The sequence below is a fragment of the Bos mutus genome, chromosome 11 (assembly GCF_027580195.1).
Source record: "Bos mutus isolate GX-2022 chromosome 11, NWIPB_WYAK_1.1, whole genome shotgun sequence".
NCBI lineage: Eukaryota > Metazoa > Chordata > Mammalia > Artiodactyla > Bovidae > Bos > Bos mutus.
Genome location: NC_091627.1, coordinates 10,594,425 through 10,612,255, shown reverse-complemented (window position 1 = coordinate 10,612,255; position 17,831 = coordinate 10,594,425). Strand labels below are relative to the sequence as shown.

The window sequence follows — 17,831 nt, the reverse complement described above, 5'->3', positions numbered from 1 at the left end:
TGACTCGTGTACCAACATCAATCAAAATGTCGACTTCCCTGGCAGCTCTCAACAGTCAGGCAGGTTCAAAGGTCACAGGATAAAGAAAAAGCCAAGCTCTGGTTCAGCTCTAATATCTCCTCGGTAGAAGTCTTGCAAAAGTACCCCCTTCTGTATTAGCCCGGCTTTCATTAATCTTCTTGCCATCTTCTTTAACTAGTCATGCAGAACCGCTCGATAGCAAGACGTATAACGGGGAAGGCCCTGTGCCTATTACGGCGTTAACATTCTCTTAAGCCCCAGTGCAACAATGGAGCGCGGAGGCAGAGGAAATCTGCAACGGCAGGGTGCAGTGCAGGCAATTCAATTATAGCCAGGGCTTACCTATGTACTCCTGACCTATAAAACACAAGAGGCCTTTGTGTTTAACTGGCTCGGCCATTAAGGTTGCTGAAGATCACAACAATGCTGATCTTTCCTATTTAAGCTAAATCAATGTGGACAAATCATTATTCAGTAGCTTTAATTTAATTAGTAAATTAAATACACTACTTTACAGATCTTGTCAAGTACTTATGAAAAGAAAGATTCATTTAAGTGGGAGGTCACCAATAAACCCAGCAAATTTAACTCAAAACCTTAACTGAATCTCAGCTCAAATATCCAGCAGGTTCTATTCACCAGGGCTTAACAGTCTCCTGCAGTTTGGTAAACTCACAATCTCAAAGAGTTCCTGCCCTGGATCCAGTGTTTTGAACCACCGCCCCCCACCCCCCGAAAAAAACCAAACAAACAATCCCCCCATCCACCCCCAACACAACCAGCATCCATGCAATCTGATTTCCTTTAAATTATACTATTGCAAGAGAATGTAATCAGGTTACTTCTATTATGTTGCTTCCTTAAGATTTTATATCATCTATACTTAATTGAGATACAGAGCTCTTTTCAGCTATAAAGACGACAGCTACTTTATTAAAGTTTAAATCTGATTTCTTAATGATAGGCTGCTTCCTTTAAAGACTAAACCTGCACAACCTTCTTATAAAACCAGACGTGGCATCCTTGAGTCTGGTACTTTATTTAAATACAGCTTCAGAGTCCCCGATGGGTGCTAATTTCACAGAAAGGGTCCTTGCTTTTGTTTGACTATTGGAATTTGAAACCAGGACTTAAAAAGAGTGCCCACCACATTTAAAGCCTATGTCTAGACCTTATAAGGACAGAGAAATATTTCTGAGACAATTCAACTGTATTTTTTTCTGTTGGAAACGTTCTTCTATACGCTGTATACAAATCTTTGTTCAGTTAAAATGAATTCACATTAATTCATCTTTGAGAGGTCAGTGACATCCTTCAAAACAGCAAAAGATACCCTAAGGAGTGGCAAAATCTGACTTAGACATCACTGATTTGAATAATAATAGCAGCAAACAGCATTTTTTAAAATCCAGAAAGGCAGAAGTTATTCTTAATTTCTCAGGGTGGTGGACACACTGCTTCTCTCAACTAACTTTTGTTAAGAGTCCATATTTACATGTACAATTTTTTTTAAAGGCATGTATCTATTTAGTGATTAAGTTCCAAGTCTTAAACACTCACAGGGACAGAGCAATAAATCATCCCTGGGAGAACATGGCCAAAGAGGGAGAAGCGAGGGGAGCAGAGAGAGTCACAGAATGGCTATTTACGGCGCATGGCTTCAGAGCCCGGGCCTTTCTGACTCCACAGTGCACGTAACGATGTGTTTCACTGCAGGCGCTCTCAACGCTCAGTCCCTTTGCCAAGTCAGCTGTTCACATACATTTTGGATTCGGCATCAATTAAACTTGAGTTGTGTTCTTTATGACGACCAGATTAATGGTTTGACAGCAGCTTTCTCAATATACACTGCAAACTGGCCATACTCAAGGTTTTAAAAAACCATTTCTTTTCTGTTCAAAATTCTGACAAACATGTCTCAAGTAGGACTGGGGACAACTTCATTATCCTCCCAACACTTACTGCCTTTTTGTAAAGAGGGCTGTTTAATAGCACGTCTGCTCTGTTTTCACAACTAAATTATTCCAGTTGGTCACACGTTCCAGTCTTCGGCAAGACACTTGTGTTATAAGAGATAAAAACATGAAAAAGGAAATATATTGCAGAAATCAAAAAACCTTATCTACTTCTAGACTCTCTCTCTTTGCCATAATTCATTCAAGAAGGCCCCAAGAATAATTTTTGATGTAAACTCAGCTACAAACATACATCACTATGCTGATAAAAATCACAGGCTAAACTTATGAAATATATTGACTTTCATTTCTTTAGTGCTGTTAAAATAACTTTTTTCTAAGGTTCAACAGACACAGAAGATAAAAAAGGGTTACCATTAATCCTTTTAAAAAAATGAAGCAGCAGCCCCATAGATTAATTCTGTGGTCTAATGATGGTTTTGAAGATGAACTTTTTAGATTAAGTCAATGAATTAATTTGATGAAGATACTGGAAATCATAAAACAGTAACAGCATCAAGCTGATTCATTGAATACGTCTTTGGGCACTTTACAATATAAATGACGTTGAATAACTTTTGATTTCTAAACTGTGGCCTCATTGAGTTCTATTTCACAACAGTGAACACTCACCGAGAACAACCCTGAAGGTGCTGAGCTAGGGGACAAGGCTACGGAAACCAGTCTCTAGTCTGTGAGTTCAGCATGGAGATGGGGGTGGGAGTTCAAATACACACACACAGTGTGTATAAATTGCTTTACCAGGGGTGTGTGCAAACTCCAGGGGGCAGAATTACAGAAAGAGTCTTGACACTGGGAGCTGGATCTTGACAAATGAGGGGGCTGGGTGTGAGGAAACGGAGGTGTCCATAAATGAGAGAAAGGGTCAGAGTGGAGGTGTATTCCAGGCAGAGGGGAGAGCAGAAGCACAAAATTCCACGTGTGATTGTGTGCTGGTAGTTCACAGAGACTACAGTCCAAATTCACGATGGGAAATTATGGGCCACCAGCCTGAAACAGTCAATGTCTGAATTTCATTTTGTGAGCCTGCAACTTTCAAATATATATATATATATATATTTTTTTTTTTTAAACAGCAAAATCCTTTTTATCAATTGACTTTTTCAAGTGCAGAATCCTCAAACTGGTTGGAGTTAAATGCAGAATCCTTTGGGTGAAGGGGAAGCCTCATGCCCAACTGTGTCCTACACATACACACCCATACATATACACACAAACACACAGACACACACACAGGACCCGGCGGTCTCCCGAGAACCCAGAGTTTTAAGGGACATGGTTTGAAAGTGCTGTGATGGAGACAAGGATTCAGGAAGTGTTTACTGGGGCAGGCAGCGTGCCTCTCTGCTCACAAAGGGTCACAGTTCCAGAGTGAGAGGGGGAACTTCTACAAGACCTACACGTGCAGGTTTTACACAGAGCCATCAAGTAGGTCTGAGCACACGACAAAAGACTCTCCTGCTGGGCCGTCAATACTGAAATGGTGGGGCCCAGGTCTGCTCTGGATCCCTAAGACTTTGGAACTTGGCCTCACCCTCAGAGATGTGTGAGAAGTACTTCTTGGCTGAGTGGCCTCAAGAGGCAACAGGAGGAGTGGCTGTACATCTCTGCTTTATTCCCTATTAGGTTGGGTGTGTTACATCCTTTACCTTCTGATGCCTGAAGCCCAGCCTGGCTTGCAAAGTGTCTTGGTAGGAATATAAGGGAAATCTGAATCCTGTTTCTAGCTCTTTCCCTAACCTTTCCACTCCAGCGTAACCCCCTGTGTAACATGTAAGTGGACTGCTCTCATTTCTCAGAGACATGCAGCATTTATAAAATGTTACTTTTCAAAGCATCTTGAGTTCTTGGGAAGAAAGATGCTAGAATGATGACATCTTTATTGGCTGACTAGCTTGAGGAAGAGGATTAGGAAAAAGATGTTTATCTAAAGGAGGAGGGACTCTGGCGGCCTTTGGGCAAGGGCCCCAGAGCAGCAGGCGGTTTTTCACCACTCCTTCTGGCAGCCATGCTGTCTCTGCAGCCACCGAGGCCTCACTGGGACGACAGGGTGGTGGGACGGTAGGGGTGAGCACGGCCTTCCTCCTTTCCCTGCACCACTAGGGTCCCCCTTCTTGCTCAGCTGTAGGCTACGGAGCTGACAGGAGGAGACCATGTAGTACGGCTGGATTCAACAAAACAATTATACACCCCCGCATAAACGAGGCCAGGTGGTATACAGGCCCAGGTTTTGTTCTTTAGGTCCCTGTTTAGTTAGTTTTATCTCAAAAACTGGAGCCACATTACAGACACTTGCTGGCCTTTAGATTTCTTACTGTTCCTTGTATTTGTTCCCAGTTTAGCAGACACTGGAACAAAGGAGACTAACACAAATCGGGTGCTCCAAGTTACTGAGTTGGAAGCTACGCTACTGGGGTGCGTGCTGGGTGGCTCCATTCTAACAGGCTCTGAAGGTGAGAACCAGCGTCTTATAGCCTTCTCCAGGCCAAACAACAAATCCTTTCTTCCATGGAGGAGTATCAGTATGACCTGTGTCCTTTCTGTCTTTTCATGGGACTGAAGTCCTAAACATGATTAATCTAAAGGCTATCCTCAATTACTGAACTGCAAAAATATATATGCTACAATATACACTTGGACTGTGTCAACTTTGGTAATTTAACCAGAGGCGTGCCAGCCCAGCAGTGATCTCTTCCACAGCACCAGGCGGGGGTTTAATTACGAGCTGGTAGGTCATGCAGCTGCCAATAATCTGGAGGGTGTTGACACCTCTGGCATGATGGATATCTAAATCTAGTCTTCAGCTGCCACGGGAAATTCTCCAGCTCCCCTTGATCTGGCCAGGAAGGCAGGCAGGTCCGGGTCTGACTCATCCAGCCCCCCAAACGGGCAGAGGAAGGGAACACAAAGTGAAATGAGGGCTCTGGGGAGTGCAGATTCCTGGCGGGAAGCTGCCCCCAGCCCCTAGTCCCCATCGGGGGTGGCGGTGGGGGGGCACTGAGGTCAGGAGCCACTGTGAGCCTCTCTACTGCCATCAAGACTGAGCGGAAGAGGGGCCCGTGTCAGGCTCTGGGTACCACAACACAATCCCATTTGATTAAAAGAAATTTCTGGTAATGAATTAAAGAGACCCAAGGAAAAAAGGACACGGTGGCAATATATTCTCCTGGAACCCAGCACACAGAGGGGAAGCGGGGGGGAGAGAGAACGGGGACATAAATAAAAGGCACTACTCACTGGGGCTTTTTTCTTCTGCAAGGTCACAGGCACAGAGCAGGTCAGAATCGATCGAGATGGGCTTCTGCTTAATCCAGAACTTGGTGCTGGCTTTCTGACTCGTGACAGGGTCTATCTCCACTTTGTCTCCAGAGATACCTGTAAGGCCGAGGGGAGGACAGAAGAGAAGCCACGAGAAGTGTGAGGTGTAAGTGATTTCAGTGGAATCACCTGACCTGTTTTGTAAATCCTAAATTGAACGAGCATGAACTCTCTCTAGGGCTTCGGGGAATGCCATGGGCTTCTTAAGACAGATGTAAGGAGATTCCAAATGGTAAGGAGAAGCCGCCCGTCTGGCCTCCTGGGTGGGTGAGCCAGGGTCGGGGTGGGGAGAGGGGCAGCAACCAAAATCCATATACGAAGGTATTATGAAGCCTTCCTTCTTGGAAAAGATATAATATAGAGCTTACCTACATATCATTAGTGAAATAAACTGTAAGGTAAGGTTCATTTAAACAATTCTGATCAGTGGTCTCTGCTGTGTTTTGTTGTAGAAGATCTGGGTTGGGCAGACAGAGCTGTCAAATCACCTATGCCTAAACAGCCAGGCTACCAATGAAGAGCTTCTGACCTGGAAAAATCTTCCACACTAAACACAGGAGAAGTTGCTCTCTCGCTAAAGAAGCCTCTGACACTAAGTAACTGTCCACAGCATATCTAAAGGGAATCACAGGAGGACTACAAGGTGCTTCACGCAAAACCTTCCAAGCGCAAGGCTTCAGGCTGTGGAGGTACTGCTCCTCCGCTAAGGGAGACAGCCCTGGGTGCACTTTATGCAACAAAGGCTTTCTAACAGGGAACCAGAATGTTAACTATGGGGACTTCAGGCTTCATTTTCAGAGCCCTGAGAGACATAACACACTGCGCAGTGACCGGGAGCAAAGCTGTTGGGACGACCATGACAGCACCAAGGAGGCAGGGTGTCCTGGGACCACCTTGGAAACCACAGCAACGCTCTCCTGGATCTCCGAGCAGACGGTGCCCAGCCTGACACATAACATCTAGGCTAGAAGCTCTCTTTTCCGTTTTACTGAAAATTGAGGAATCTGTTCATGAAGTGAAACGAAACCCTTCAATATCCTTCCAGAGTAGGCCCCAGAAGGAATCTTAAAATTAATTAATTTTTAGGCCACAGTTTCAAGGTCAGGGTCAAAGTGAGAACAAGCAAAATGAAGACATAAGAAACCGGTAAAATCACCGAATGTACATTCTGCAACAGAAAAGACAACCACAGTTAACGTATTTCATCCTATGGATCACGCTCAGGAATTCTAAACTATCATGTAAGAAAACCTGGTAGGCCAAAAGATAAGGCAGATAAAAGAAATAGCTACATTAAAAAACAAAAACCAAGAGATCACAACGACCACAGTCAGACCAAATTTAAAATTAAAAAAGAACGGAAATACAAAATCCTAGTGATGAGTTGTGCTACACACTCCACTTGTCTCCATTTTATTTTATGAATAAAGAAATCCCAGATAGCAGCCAGACAAAGGCAGGAGGCTGGACAGACTGCAGCACAGTGTCACCTGCCGTATCTGAAGGAGACCCTGCAGTTCAGTTGCTTAACCCCAGTCACTACTGTGTGGTCTCAGGAAAAGATGAGCAATTGGTATTTTTTTAATTAATCGAATGCTGGAATTTGTCATTAGGCATCTTTCAGGAATGCCATATTTCAATTAGGCATAATGTCATCAGCCCAATTGACTCTGGACGTTCAGGTCTAGATGATTTCAGGAGGGTGAGAATGCATCAGGAGACTGATTTTATTACATTTCACTTAAAATAGATTATGACTACCCAGTCACACTCTTCCCTCCAATTTGGTCATTAATTGTTAAAGATCTGGACATTTCTATAGTTCCCTGAAAGAAGAAAAGTACTTACACCATGATTGTTGGTTGTAAGTGGCTCCCCATTCCCTGCCTTCCTCTGCTTCTTATTTTGACATTTATAAAAGTCAAAACGAGCAGAGCAAAATAAATGTGCATATCTCTTCTGTGGAATAAACTCTGCCCCACATTCCTTTCTCAGAAAGGGAGGGGGAAAATCATCATCAGAGAGACACGGTTTTAAAATTTTGTTCTATGGCCCTGCAACTCCTGAAGCCGTAGTCAGTCAATATTGTTAATGTAGCTTGTTAATTTGATAGGATTTGTCAGGTAACTCCACTGGAAAATTATATAAAACTGTTCCAGATGAAAAGATGATAGTGACATGAATTAAAGTGATAGAACAATAGTGGAATATAAACCAGAAATGACACCCAAAGTGGCTGTTGATTTATTGCCGTACTGAGTTTGGTTCTGGGCTCCCATGTATATTAGTGCTACAAATCTGGGTCCATTTAGCAGAGGGATGCGCATACATACATCACCAGCTCCTGCTCCAAGCCAAGGTCACTCCCCATTGCATCAATCTTTTCAACAGAGCCTACTTCACAAAGCAGGACTTTTGTAACCATCTCAGATGTAACAGACTCTCGTCCTCTTTCATCTTTCTTTTATCATGTAAAGTACACTTTAACTTCTATTATTTTTATCTGCAAATTGTTCCTGTAGAGTTCATCCATTATGGGCTGTATCTTAGCATCAGTAGCCTAAGCTCTGTTCCACCACAAGAACACTTTCCCAAACACACCCTTCCCTGGGGTTATTGTGTAGTCACCATTCACCAGGGGGAACCCCCAAGTCTGCGGTTTGGGGATGAAGATGTGGGAGTTGAATGCATTAGGATCAAGACAGGCAGGCAGGTGGAACACCACTGAAACAAGCGGTATATTTCAGAACAGCTGCGTGGAAATCAGATTTTTTCTGAATCAAATCACATTTTCCCAGTGACTTCTAGTTTCAGAGATACTTTATCTTCATTTTGGATTGATCTGTAATTGGCAGGGGCTCCCAACACTTTAGTTTTAACTTTCTCTGCCCTGCAGGCTTTCAGTCAAGCAGTTAATGATCTGTAAAACACTTGCCTGCCTAGAGGAGTCACTATTTAAAGAAGCCTGTAGGGGAATCTCTCCTGATGGGAAAAATCCTTTTCTACATTAAATAATCTTCCCCTCCTTAAGATGTGTGAGTCTGGCTTCTTAAAGCGGGGCACACGGCCTCACAGGACCCTGCTCGCTTCTGCCGGACAAGCGGCAGCACCATCGGAGCCCACTTTCCTGAGCACACCCACCAGTCTCCACTGCGGAATTTAGCCTGAAGCAAACAGACCTCTTGGGGCCCCGGCCTGGAGCTGAAAGGACAAGGCAGCCTGGTGGAGAGGAGAGCAGTTTGGAGGCTGGTGCTACAGGCCAGGTCGGGGGCAAAGGGTGGTGAGGCATTAACTGGTACCAACTCTGTGCCAGAAAGGGTAGGAACCCCTTGTGTGCACTGATGCCAATCTCACAACCACCATATGAGGTCGGTTCCTGTGTTTTCTTCTATTTTATAGATGAGGAACTCGAAACCACGGGGAGGAGATGTAACTTGCCCAAGTTCACACAGCTGCCAAGGGGCAGAGCCGGAATGGGAAGAAAGCCAGGTAACCTGGTTCCAGAACGTGTCCTCTCAGCCCCAGCATTATTCTGCCAGAACTGTGCGAGGAGCTGTATATAACCTGTGCTAGGAGAAGGGAAGGCGCTGGTTTAAGGCTGGGGAGTGTTTAAGTGGGAAAGCCGTGTTCATACCCAGAGCCATCCGGGTCCCGAGTGTGGGACTTACCCCATCGTTCCTCACCCAGTCTTTAATCTTCTCTCTTCATTTTCACCAAGGAACAAATAATTTTCAAATGTGCCAATAAATTGGAGAAGGCAATGGCAACCCACTCCAGTGTTCTTGCCTGGAGAATCCCAGGGACGGGGGAGCCTCGTGGGCTGCTGTCTATGGGGTCGCACAGAGTTGGACATGACTGAAGCGACTTGGCAGCAGCAGCAGCCAATAAATGCACACCTTTAATTTTGTTCGTATGTGGCAAACTGAAGCATGAAGTTCTATCAATATTCTTCTGTTCAACCGCTGAGCATGTTCTGATTTCCCTGGCTAGAGTTTTGTGTCAAGTCTCTGAAGAAAAGGGCTTCCTTGGTGGCTCAGCTGGTAAAGAATCTACCTGCACTGCAGGAGACCCAGGTTCGATTCCTGGGTCGGGAAGATCCCCTGGAGCAGGAAATGCCAACCCACTCCAGTATTTTTGTCTGGAGAATCTCATGGACAGAGGAGCCTGGCGGGCTACAGTCCGTGGAGTCACACGGAGTCAGTTGGACATAACTGAGCGACTAACAATTTCACTTTCTTCTAAAGGAAAGGCAGAGGCACTCCTTGAAGTGTCGTTTATGCATGATTAACAGGCAATTCAAATGGTAAATCTATGTCCAAGAAAAGAAGGGAAAGCTGGTTTCTATTAAGTTTACATTTCTCTAACTTAAACGGCCAACAATAGAGGACTAGTTAAGACAACCATGTAGGAACACAATGCAACCATGAAAAACTAAGCATAAACAAAGCTCTGATTTGGAAAAATTCTTATGATGCTAGGTGAAAAGGACAGGGAAAATATTTATAGAAAAGAGGTCAAAAGGATATGCTTCATAGGTTAAGTCAACTCTGGCCAGTGGTAATTTCACCAAAATAAAAACAAACATCATTTTAAAAGTTGACTTTTTTGGTGGGGGTTGGTTTCTACTTTAGAATTCAGAACGCTTTCCCAATTTTTAAAACATGAGAGGACAGAAGTATGTTAAATTCTGTAACTGGTAATGATGAGAAGTGATTCTAAACTGGAGACGACCTCCCCCGAGCAGTCCTGCGGTACCCACAGGGCTGCAAACAGGGGTGCCACTCTGACCTACGGTGCCTGGGAGGCTCCACTTCAGCAGGCTCGGCCAGTGAGGAGGAAGACAGGACGCAGGCTGGCCCGAAGCGGCCAGGGCTGGCCCCTTCCCTCGGAAACAAGGGAGGCCATTTGTCTCCTTTACCAGCTCTCTTCCCCAACCCACTTATCCAAAGCCATCCGTCATGACCTTTTCATGTTCCCACTTCTGACAGCTTCCAGATACAGTGAGTCAAACTTCACTGGGAGCAAACTATCACACCAACTGTCAAAGCAGAAAACACTGCCTGATTGCTGTCCTACATCAACGCCAGCGTATAAATCCTTCCTTAACAAGACAGCTCAAAATAAACAAAAATGCAACTCTAACGTATATACAACTCTCTGGGGAGACTATTTGTCCAAGGCCTTAGAGTTATCACCAGGAGACCTGTGTCTGTTTTAGCTAACTGAAAGATTTCCCTACGAGGAAATTAGCCCTGTGCATTATTTCTGCTAACACAGACTGGGCACCTACCCTGGACAATCTCTGTGCTGGGTCCTTTCATGTGTAGCAACTTATCACAAGCTCAGCATATCTCTATCAGGAAGGCAGGAGCAGCCCAGTTTGTATTTCAAGGCAGTGGCATAGAGGTTAGGGACAGGGAACTCTGGAGTCAGACATTCCTGATCCTGACTTTGGGGATCAGCTTCCCTATTTTCTAATGCTGTGATTTTGGGAAACTTGCTAAAAAACTGGCAATAATAGAATCCACCTCATGGGCTTGTTATAAGGATTGAATGAAATAAGACTTGTAAAAGTGTCAGCCATCGTGCTTAATCCATAGCTAGCGGCCTTCTGTCATGGCTCAGATGGTAAAGAATCTGCTTGCAATGCACAAGACACCAGTTTGATCCCTAGGTCGGGAAGACTCCCTGGAGAAGGGACTGGCTACCCACTCCAGTATTCTTGCCTGGAGAATCCCATGGGCAGAGGAGCCTGGTGGGCTACAGTCCTTGGGGTTGCAAAGAGTTGGACACAACTGAGCAATTCACATACACAGGGACACCTACTACTACTTCTCATGACTGCTGCTATCCGGAGTCAGGCACTAGGCTAAGGGATGTGACACAGATCAAGAGATGATGGTCAGGACGAGTGTGAGCTTGGAGAGTCACAGGAGGGATATGAACGAGGGACCTGCCAGGCTCTAGTCTGGGGTGAGGGTGGGGGGTGATTCTCTTGGGGAGCCACTCTATACCCCAGTATGGGAAACACCAGGATCCAGAATGACTGTCCAATTGCGGAGACCAATGCTCTCAACCCCATGAATCCTGGCAATAGCCTCCTATCCCCAAGAGGGCAAACTTCTTCCTGGCAACCTCCAAGAGATCAATTCAAAATCAGGAAGAACATTTTCACACCTGAAGCTGTGGAAACCCTGGTGCTAGGGAACCCCTGCCCTGCATGGTCTCCAGGTCATTAATCTGGAGATCTTGATCTGCTGATGTTATCCTGGGCAAAGTGGCAGTCTCCCTCGGTGAGCCTGAGCTTCCTCCCTTGTAAAATGGGGAACAGTACCAACTTGCAGGGCATCATGAAGGTGGAATGGCCTAAGCATGCAGAAAAGAGCAGAGCGCCTGGGACATTGTAAGGGCTCAATCAGTATGAGGATTACTACTAAAACGACCGCAGGAAGGTGAACTGCCACACTTGCCCAGGGTGAACCATGTCAGTAAACAGCGAGGTTGGGGCTGAAGCCCAGGTCTATGGGACCAAGTCCAGTGTGTGTTCTGACCCCTCAGCTGTTCCCTACTGTCCCCGAGGGCCATGTGTGGCTCTTAGAAGGCACAGCCCCCCTCAGGGCACACTTAAAACGCCCTTCCCAGAAGCTGAAACACCAGTGTGTTTCAGCATTTAGCATCCCACACCTCAGTGTTTTCCTGAGTTACTGCTTATTTGCTCAGACATCACGAGCTGTGGTTCATTCATCACTTTCCTACAACCGCGAGTCTGAGACGACAAAAGCCCCACCACTGGTAAACCCCAGAGTCTCTTTTTACACAGTTCTACAATCCTCTTGTCTTCCGGTTACCTACAGCCTGCGAAAGCCTGGAAAAGCCCCCTGGGAGGGCCACTGAACAACTCCTTGCCAGAGTGGATTTTGCTAAATCTATATAGCAATCAATAGCATCCACAGAGCAGGCAGGGAAGTCTTTGAAACTTTTCTGAATTTACACACAGGATCAGATACACAGGCTGTTTGGGCTTAATGAGACCTGAGAGATCACCTAGTCTGGGACTTTCATTCTCCATACAAAGAAATTGAAGCTCAGGGCTGGGATATGCCTTGTCTGATGTCACCCATTAATGACAGAGCTACAACATAATTCATATCCCCAAACGAATAAGCTGGGGCTTACAAAGACCCAGTGTATCTCACTATGCACTTTTATAATGGTCAAATGCATTGCAGCATAAAATGCACAGTCTCCGACAATTTATCAGGGATCCAAAACGAGATCAGCAGAACCTTACATTCTTGAGATCAAGTGGATCACTAGTTCTGTTAAGTGGAAAAACATCCCCAAATCACTTGGGATCCAGAGCTAAATGTGGCCAATTTCAATGTAAGATTAGTTAGAGACTTGGGAACAAGTCTGCTATACTTGACTAGACTATTACCCTTGGAGTGCAAACGCAGAGGTGGCCTGACCACAAATGAGCCCATGTCTGTACAGCAGAACTCAGCACGGTGCTCAGCACAAGGAGCTTACTAAACCAGACCCTGGACTATAATCTCAGTAACACCCATCCTTGGATGAGGGCTAAATTCTCGCTGTAGAGAAGGCAGCTGCAAAGATTTTATACTGGCAAAGTTAGGTTCCCAAACTAAATATTCTCCTGGTAAATACATGGTTCTCGGGGGGCATTAGTGGTAAAGAACCTGCCAATGCTCACTCCCTGGGTGGGGAAGATCCCCTGGAGGAGGGCATGGCAACCCACTCCAATACTCTTCCCTGGAGAATCCCATGGATAGAGGAGCCTGGTGGGCTACAGTCCAAAGGACTGCAAAGAGTCAGACACGACTGAAGCGACTTAGCAAATATACCTCAGGTGAACTTAAATGTGAGGAAGCAGTAATGTTGTTTCTTAAGAGAATTTATATTTAATCACCTGCAGAATGAGGAAACATCAGATCTTCCCCATGCTCAGTACACTGGTGGAGCTCAAGTGCCAAGGATGAGGAAGTGGTAAAAAGAATATGGAACCTTGGTCAACTTTCACCTATCTGATTCCCATTAACTTCCATTATGCCAATGGTTATCCACTTTTTCCAGTTCTTAATTCTTTCTTAGCGATCTGAGGAGCCTGGCACATTGTCATTAGTAATCCTGGATTACCCAGTAGGGATTCTCAAAAGAGAAGATCTGGGAGTGGAGAGGAAAGCATACAGTTGGAAGAAGCCCCTCGAGCTTCTGACATTTTCCGTCAGGAGATTTTCCCTTGACTTGATCACTGCATTAAGCACTAATGCGGTAAAGACATTTTCTGGAGGAAGTCTTGACAGTGTCTGTCCTGCTACTTCACAGGTTCACTAGGATTTGTTAAATTCTGTTCCAACTTTTGGTTCAGAAAATGTTGCCACAATAGGAAGAGAACCATCATTTAATACTAGAATTTCTTACTACCTTATTGTTACGAGTACTTAGAATGCTAGAATTTGCATTCCAAATTACTCAGCGGATCCAGGGATCTTGGAGCTAAGCACAATGCATGTCTCCCCATGAACATTTTAGTGTCTCTGCACGGAGAAGGGTTATCTCCTTAGTATTCAATCTGAGATGGAAACATGGAAGGAAGATTGGTCCGTTTCTTAAGACCACACATTTCAGGATTGTGTCATTACTTGAACTATATACTCCACAGGTACTCCAGCGGAAAGTAACAGGGGCATATATTTTATTCAAACAGCCACATGAACTACTTTTAGTGTCAGAGTGAGCCTGAAGAGTAATCAGCCCAGGCCACCGATGTAGATTTCACTCAGGCAGTCCTGTGTTGTAATGTGTTCTTAAGTTTGCATGCTATGTATAAGTAACACTGTGATAAGGTCTTCTCTTGAGGGCTGGCTTGTAGGTACTGGCCAATGGATTAAATAATGACAACAAATGGCAAACACGCTGCCTCTCGTCATGCTCAGGCCCAGGGCAGACATTTTTAATCAATCACCGAGTTGACGTTGCTCTCAGATCCAGCCTGAGATGCTACCTCAGCGCAATGCTCTGGGCAGTCATTACAAACCTGACTGGAGCTGGTGTAAGACAAAGCCCTCTTTGCTTCTCTAAGGTATGTGCTACTGTACTTGATACTTCTGTTAACAAAATACTGTGATCAGAAGTGTTATGATTATGCCTATGGACTGCTTTATGAAGAGAGAACGGAGGTAACCATTGAAACTTTTGGTAGAGGTTATTTTATAATTTTACACAATAATGACATGGATGGAATTCATGGTATATGTTCAGTGATATATTCTTTTAGTGATGTGGAGATGGTCAATACTGGCAATTGAGAAGGTGAAGGGCTCAAGTTAGCACAAGTGGCATGACTATCAAAACACTTCTCAGCCTGAGACCCTGTGCTGGGAAAACCAGGCTGACCTGCCCAATCAGTAAAAACAAGCCTTGGACAAAGAGATAAGGGGCAAGAAAGTCCTTTGAATACTGTGAGACTGCATTTCCCAAACCGCACAATTAAGAGGAGATTCTGAGCCAACAGATCTGGGACGAGGCCAGGAGTTGGTGATTCTGATACACGGTCATGGTAGGAACTGCTGCTTTACAGTAGCATGTAAATGACAGGCCTTCCCTGTCTTGATTCTTACATGGGTTTATTGGCAGCCCTGTGGCTGGTGTGTCATAATTAATTCAGTTTCTATAAGCCAGATAACAAGAACTTATTGATAGTATACTATGGGCTTCTTAGATCATGGCTGGCATTCGCCATCTGATCCTTTTCTTAACTTTTTGACCACATCATGTGGCAAACGCAATTTTAGTTCCCCAACCAGGGATGGAACCCATGCCCTCTGCAGTGGAGGCTCAGACTTAACCATTGGACCATCAAGGAAGTCTACCTTTTGATGTTGTAGAGTCAATTTCCCTAAACCTACTTCAACCTGCCAGCCTTGGGATGTTTGGGTAGCAACCATGTCTTAGCAACCCATTCCAGTATTTTTGCCTGGAAAATCCCATGGATGGAGGAGCCTGGTAGGCTGCAGTCCATGAGGTCGCTATGAGTTGGGCGCAACTGAGCGACTTCACTTTCACTTTTCACTTTCCTGCATTGGAGAAGGAAATGGCAACCCACTCCAGTGTACTTAGGCTCCTTGAGTACACTCTTGAGTACGCTCCAGTGTACTCAAGAACTCCAGTGTTCTTGCCTGGAGAATCCCAGGGACAGGGGAGCCTGGTGGGCTTCCGTCTATGGGGTTGCACAAAGTTGGACACGACTGAAGCGACTTAGCAGCAGCAGCAGCAGCAACATGTCTTAGTGCCTGATCCTGCGGTCAAGCATACAGGAGCTCAAGTTAATGGAAAAAAATTTCAACTTAGCATAAGTTCAAGCAAGGTCTACCCTTAAAGGGCATCTGTGCTTTTAGGCCCAACATGGAAGGGAAGCAGACAAGATGAAAACAAAATCCAAAAACGTTTTTGGGAAATATAGGAACGGTCAGGCATGATGGCCTTGTCTGGTGAGTTTTCTGGGCTGGTAGAGCAAGGATGGCAAACAGATTTCAGCCTAAGAACCAATACCAACTGATTGGTGGGTGCTGCTTCTGGGCTGTGTTGGAAAGGGGTCAGGTCTGTGCCAGAGGGAAGAGGTGCAGTGATTGGTCAGCAGTGTGAATGGAGGAGGGTCTAGCAGCACACACGCTACCCTGACACCGACCTCCAGATGCTAAGGGACGGAGAAGAGTAAAGGATGCAGAGCATGTTTGGAATGGGCCAACTAGAAGTAATCACTTCCTTGGTGAAGGGACACTATTAATGACCAAGGTGTCTGTCATGTGATGGACTGGACTGAGTGTACAGGATTGAGTTTCAGTCCCAGTTCTGCTACTGGGATGGATATCCTACTGTGTATGTGATGACTGAGGGGGAGGGCAAGACAGTACTTGTTAAGTAACAGCTAAGTGCCAGTAAGCACTAAGTGCTTTATATGCATCACAGGATTTCATTAATGCTTCCAAATGTCAGTTTTCTGTCATGAAATGGGAATAGCATTGTCAATGTGCTGTGTCAATTAAATAGGGTAAAGGGGTGAAAGTTCACTGTATACCATACATTGTTATAGGAATAGAGTATTGGTGCAAGGAGGATCTGCTTGCAAGGAATGATCCAGTGGTTAGCCAGAGACCTCAGCCTCAGACAGTCCTGGGTTCTGATCTCAGCTTCACTACTTACTAGATTTCCCCTACACCCCACTTTTCTCACATAAAAAAATAGAGATAATATCAGTACTATCTAATAAAGGCCTATGATCCAGGAGACAATGCATGTAAGAATGACCAGCAGAGTGCCTGGCATATAGCAAGCATTTGATAAATTATATCTGCTTTTAAAAATTATAGAGCTTCCCTTGTGGCTCAGCTGGTAAAGAATCTGCCTGCAATGTGGGAGACCTGGGTTCGATCCCTGGGTTGGGAAGATTTCCCTGCAGAAGGGAAAGGCTACCCACTCCAGTATTCTGGCCTGGAGAATTCCATGAGCTGTATAGTCCATGGGGTCGCAAAGAGTCAGATGTGACTGAGTAACTTTCACTTCACTTTAACAATTATAATTTTTCTTGTTAACTATTTAAAAAGATTAGATCGTTGCCCTACATTTCATGAATGGCCTCCGATAAAGTTTTTCATTCACATAAAAGTCTGGGGAAAATTGATTGAATCTGGGGTGCTGCAGATCAAAATCTGAGTCTCTTATTCCCTGACTTTTGCAGAAACAAGTGGCAGATGGTTAAAACTGGAACATCGGCCCCTGCTCCTCAATTGGGAGGCAGGCCGCTGTGACGGCACCGTGGAGCCCGGGGATGCTGAGCCGCGGCAACGTGTTCTCAGGTACCACTCACTCAGAGTGCACGGCTGGTCTTCTCTGGGATCGGCAGCGCTGCTGGGTGAATGCCGCACACAGACACTTACCGCTTAGAAGAACTTGCCACAGGGGGCAAGTGAAATCTCTGCTCTGACTGACACAGGATGGACGAGCAGAGGAGACCATCCATCAGTGTCAGGAAAGATCTGAAGCACCTGGCTAGTCAGTTGAAATAAAATAAATTATTTACTGATCTCAGAATCCAGCTGCTCACTTGACTGCTCATAAAGACTGTGTGCTGCCCTGGACTTCGCAGTTGATTCTGTTTCAGAAAGGAAGAATTTCCAGACTGCTGCGTGCAGGCTTTTGTTGTTGTGAGAATAAGAGGGTGTTACCATTTGCTTTCCAAGGAGGAAGTCTGTATCTGAATTCACGTACATGGGAACAGGAAGTGGACTTATTCACTGCATGATATAGCACTGATTGGCATGGTTATCCAACTGTCACAAAATTATTGTACTTAAGATTAATTAATGAAGCTTTTGCTTACAATGCTAAAGACTAAATTTAGATTCATAATGGAAACAAATGCTGAGACCTATTTTAGAAGTGCCTCAGTTGTGACTGTCCACCAGAGGGCGCTATGGGTGTCACTGGAAACATCCA

At 45.0% G+C, this 17,831-nt stretch overlaps 1 protein-coding gene across 10 annotated transcripts in view; it reads right to left on the bottom strand.

Moving 5' to 3' along the window:
* MAPKAP1 (MAPK associated protein 1) overlaps positions 1-17,831 on the bottom strand; it is a 234,765-nt gene that overhangs the window by 24,582 nt on the left and 192,352 nt on the right. For all 10 annotated transcript variants that reach the window (XM_070378987.1, XM_070378984.1, XM_070378988.1 and 7 more), the window contains one exon: positions 5,235-5,372. In XM_070378987.1, coding sequence (XP_070235088.1) covers positions 5,235-5,372 — 138 coding nt within the window. The remainder of the gene's footprint in view (positions 1-5,234; positions 5,373-17,831) is intronic.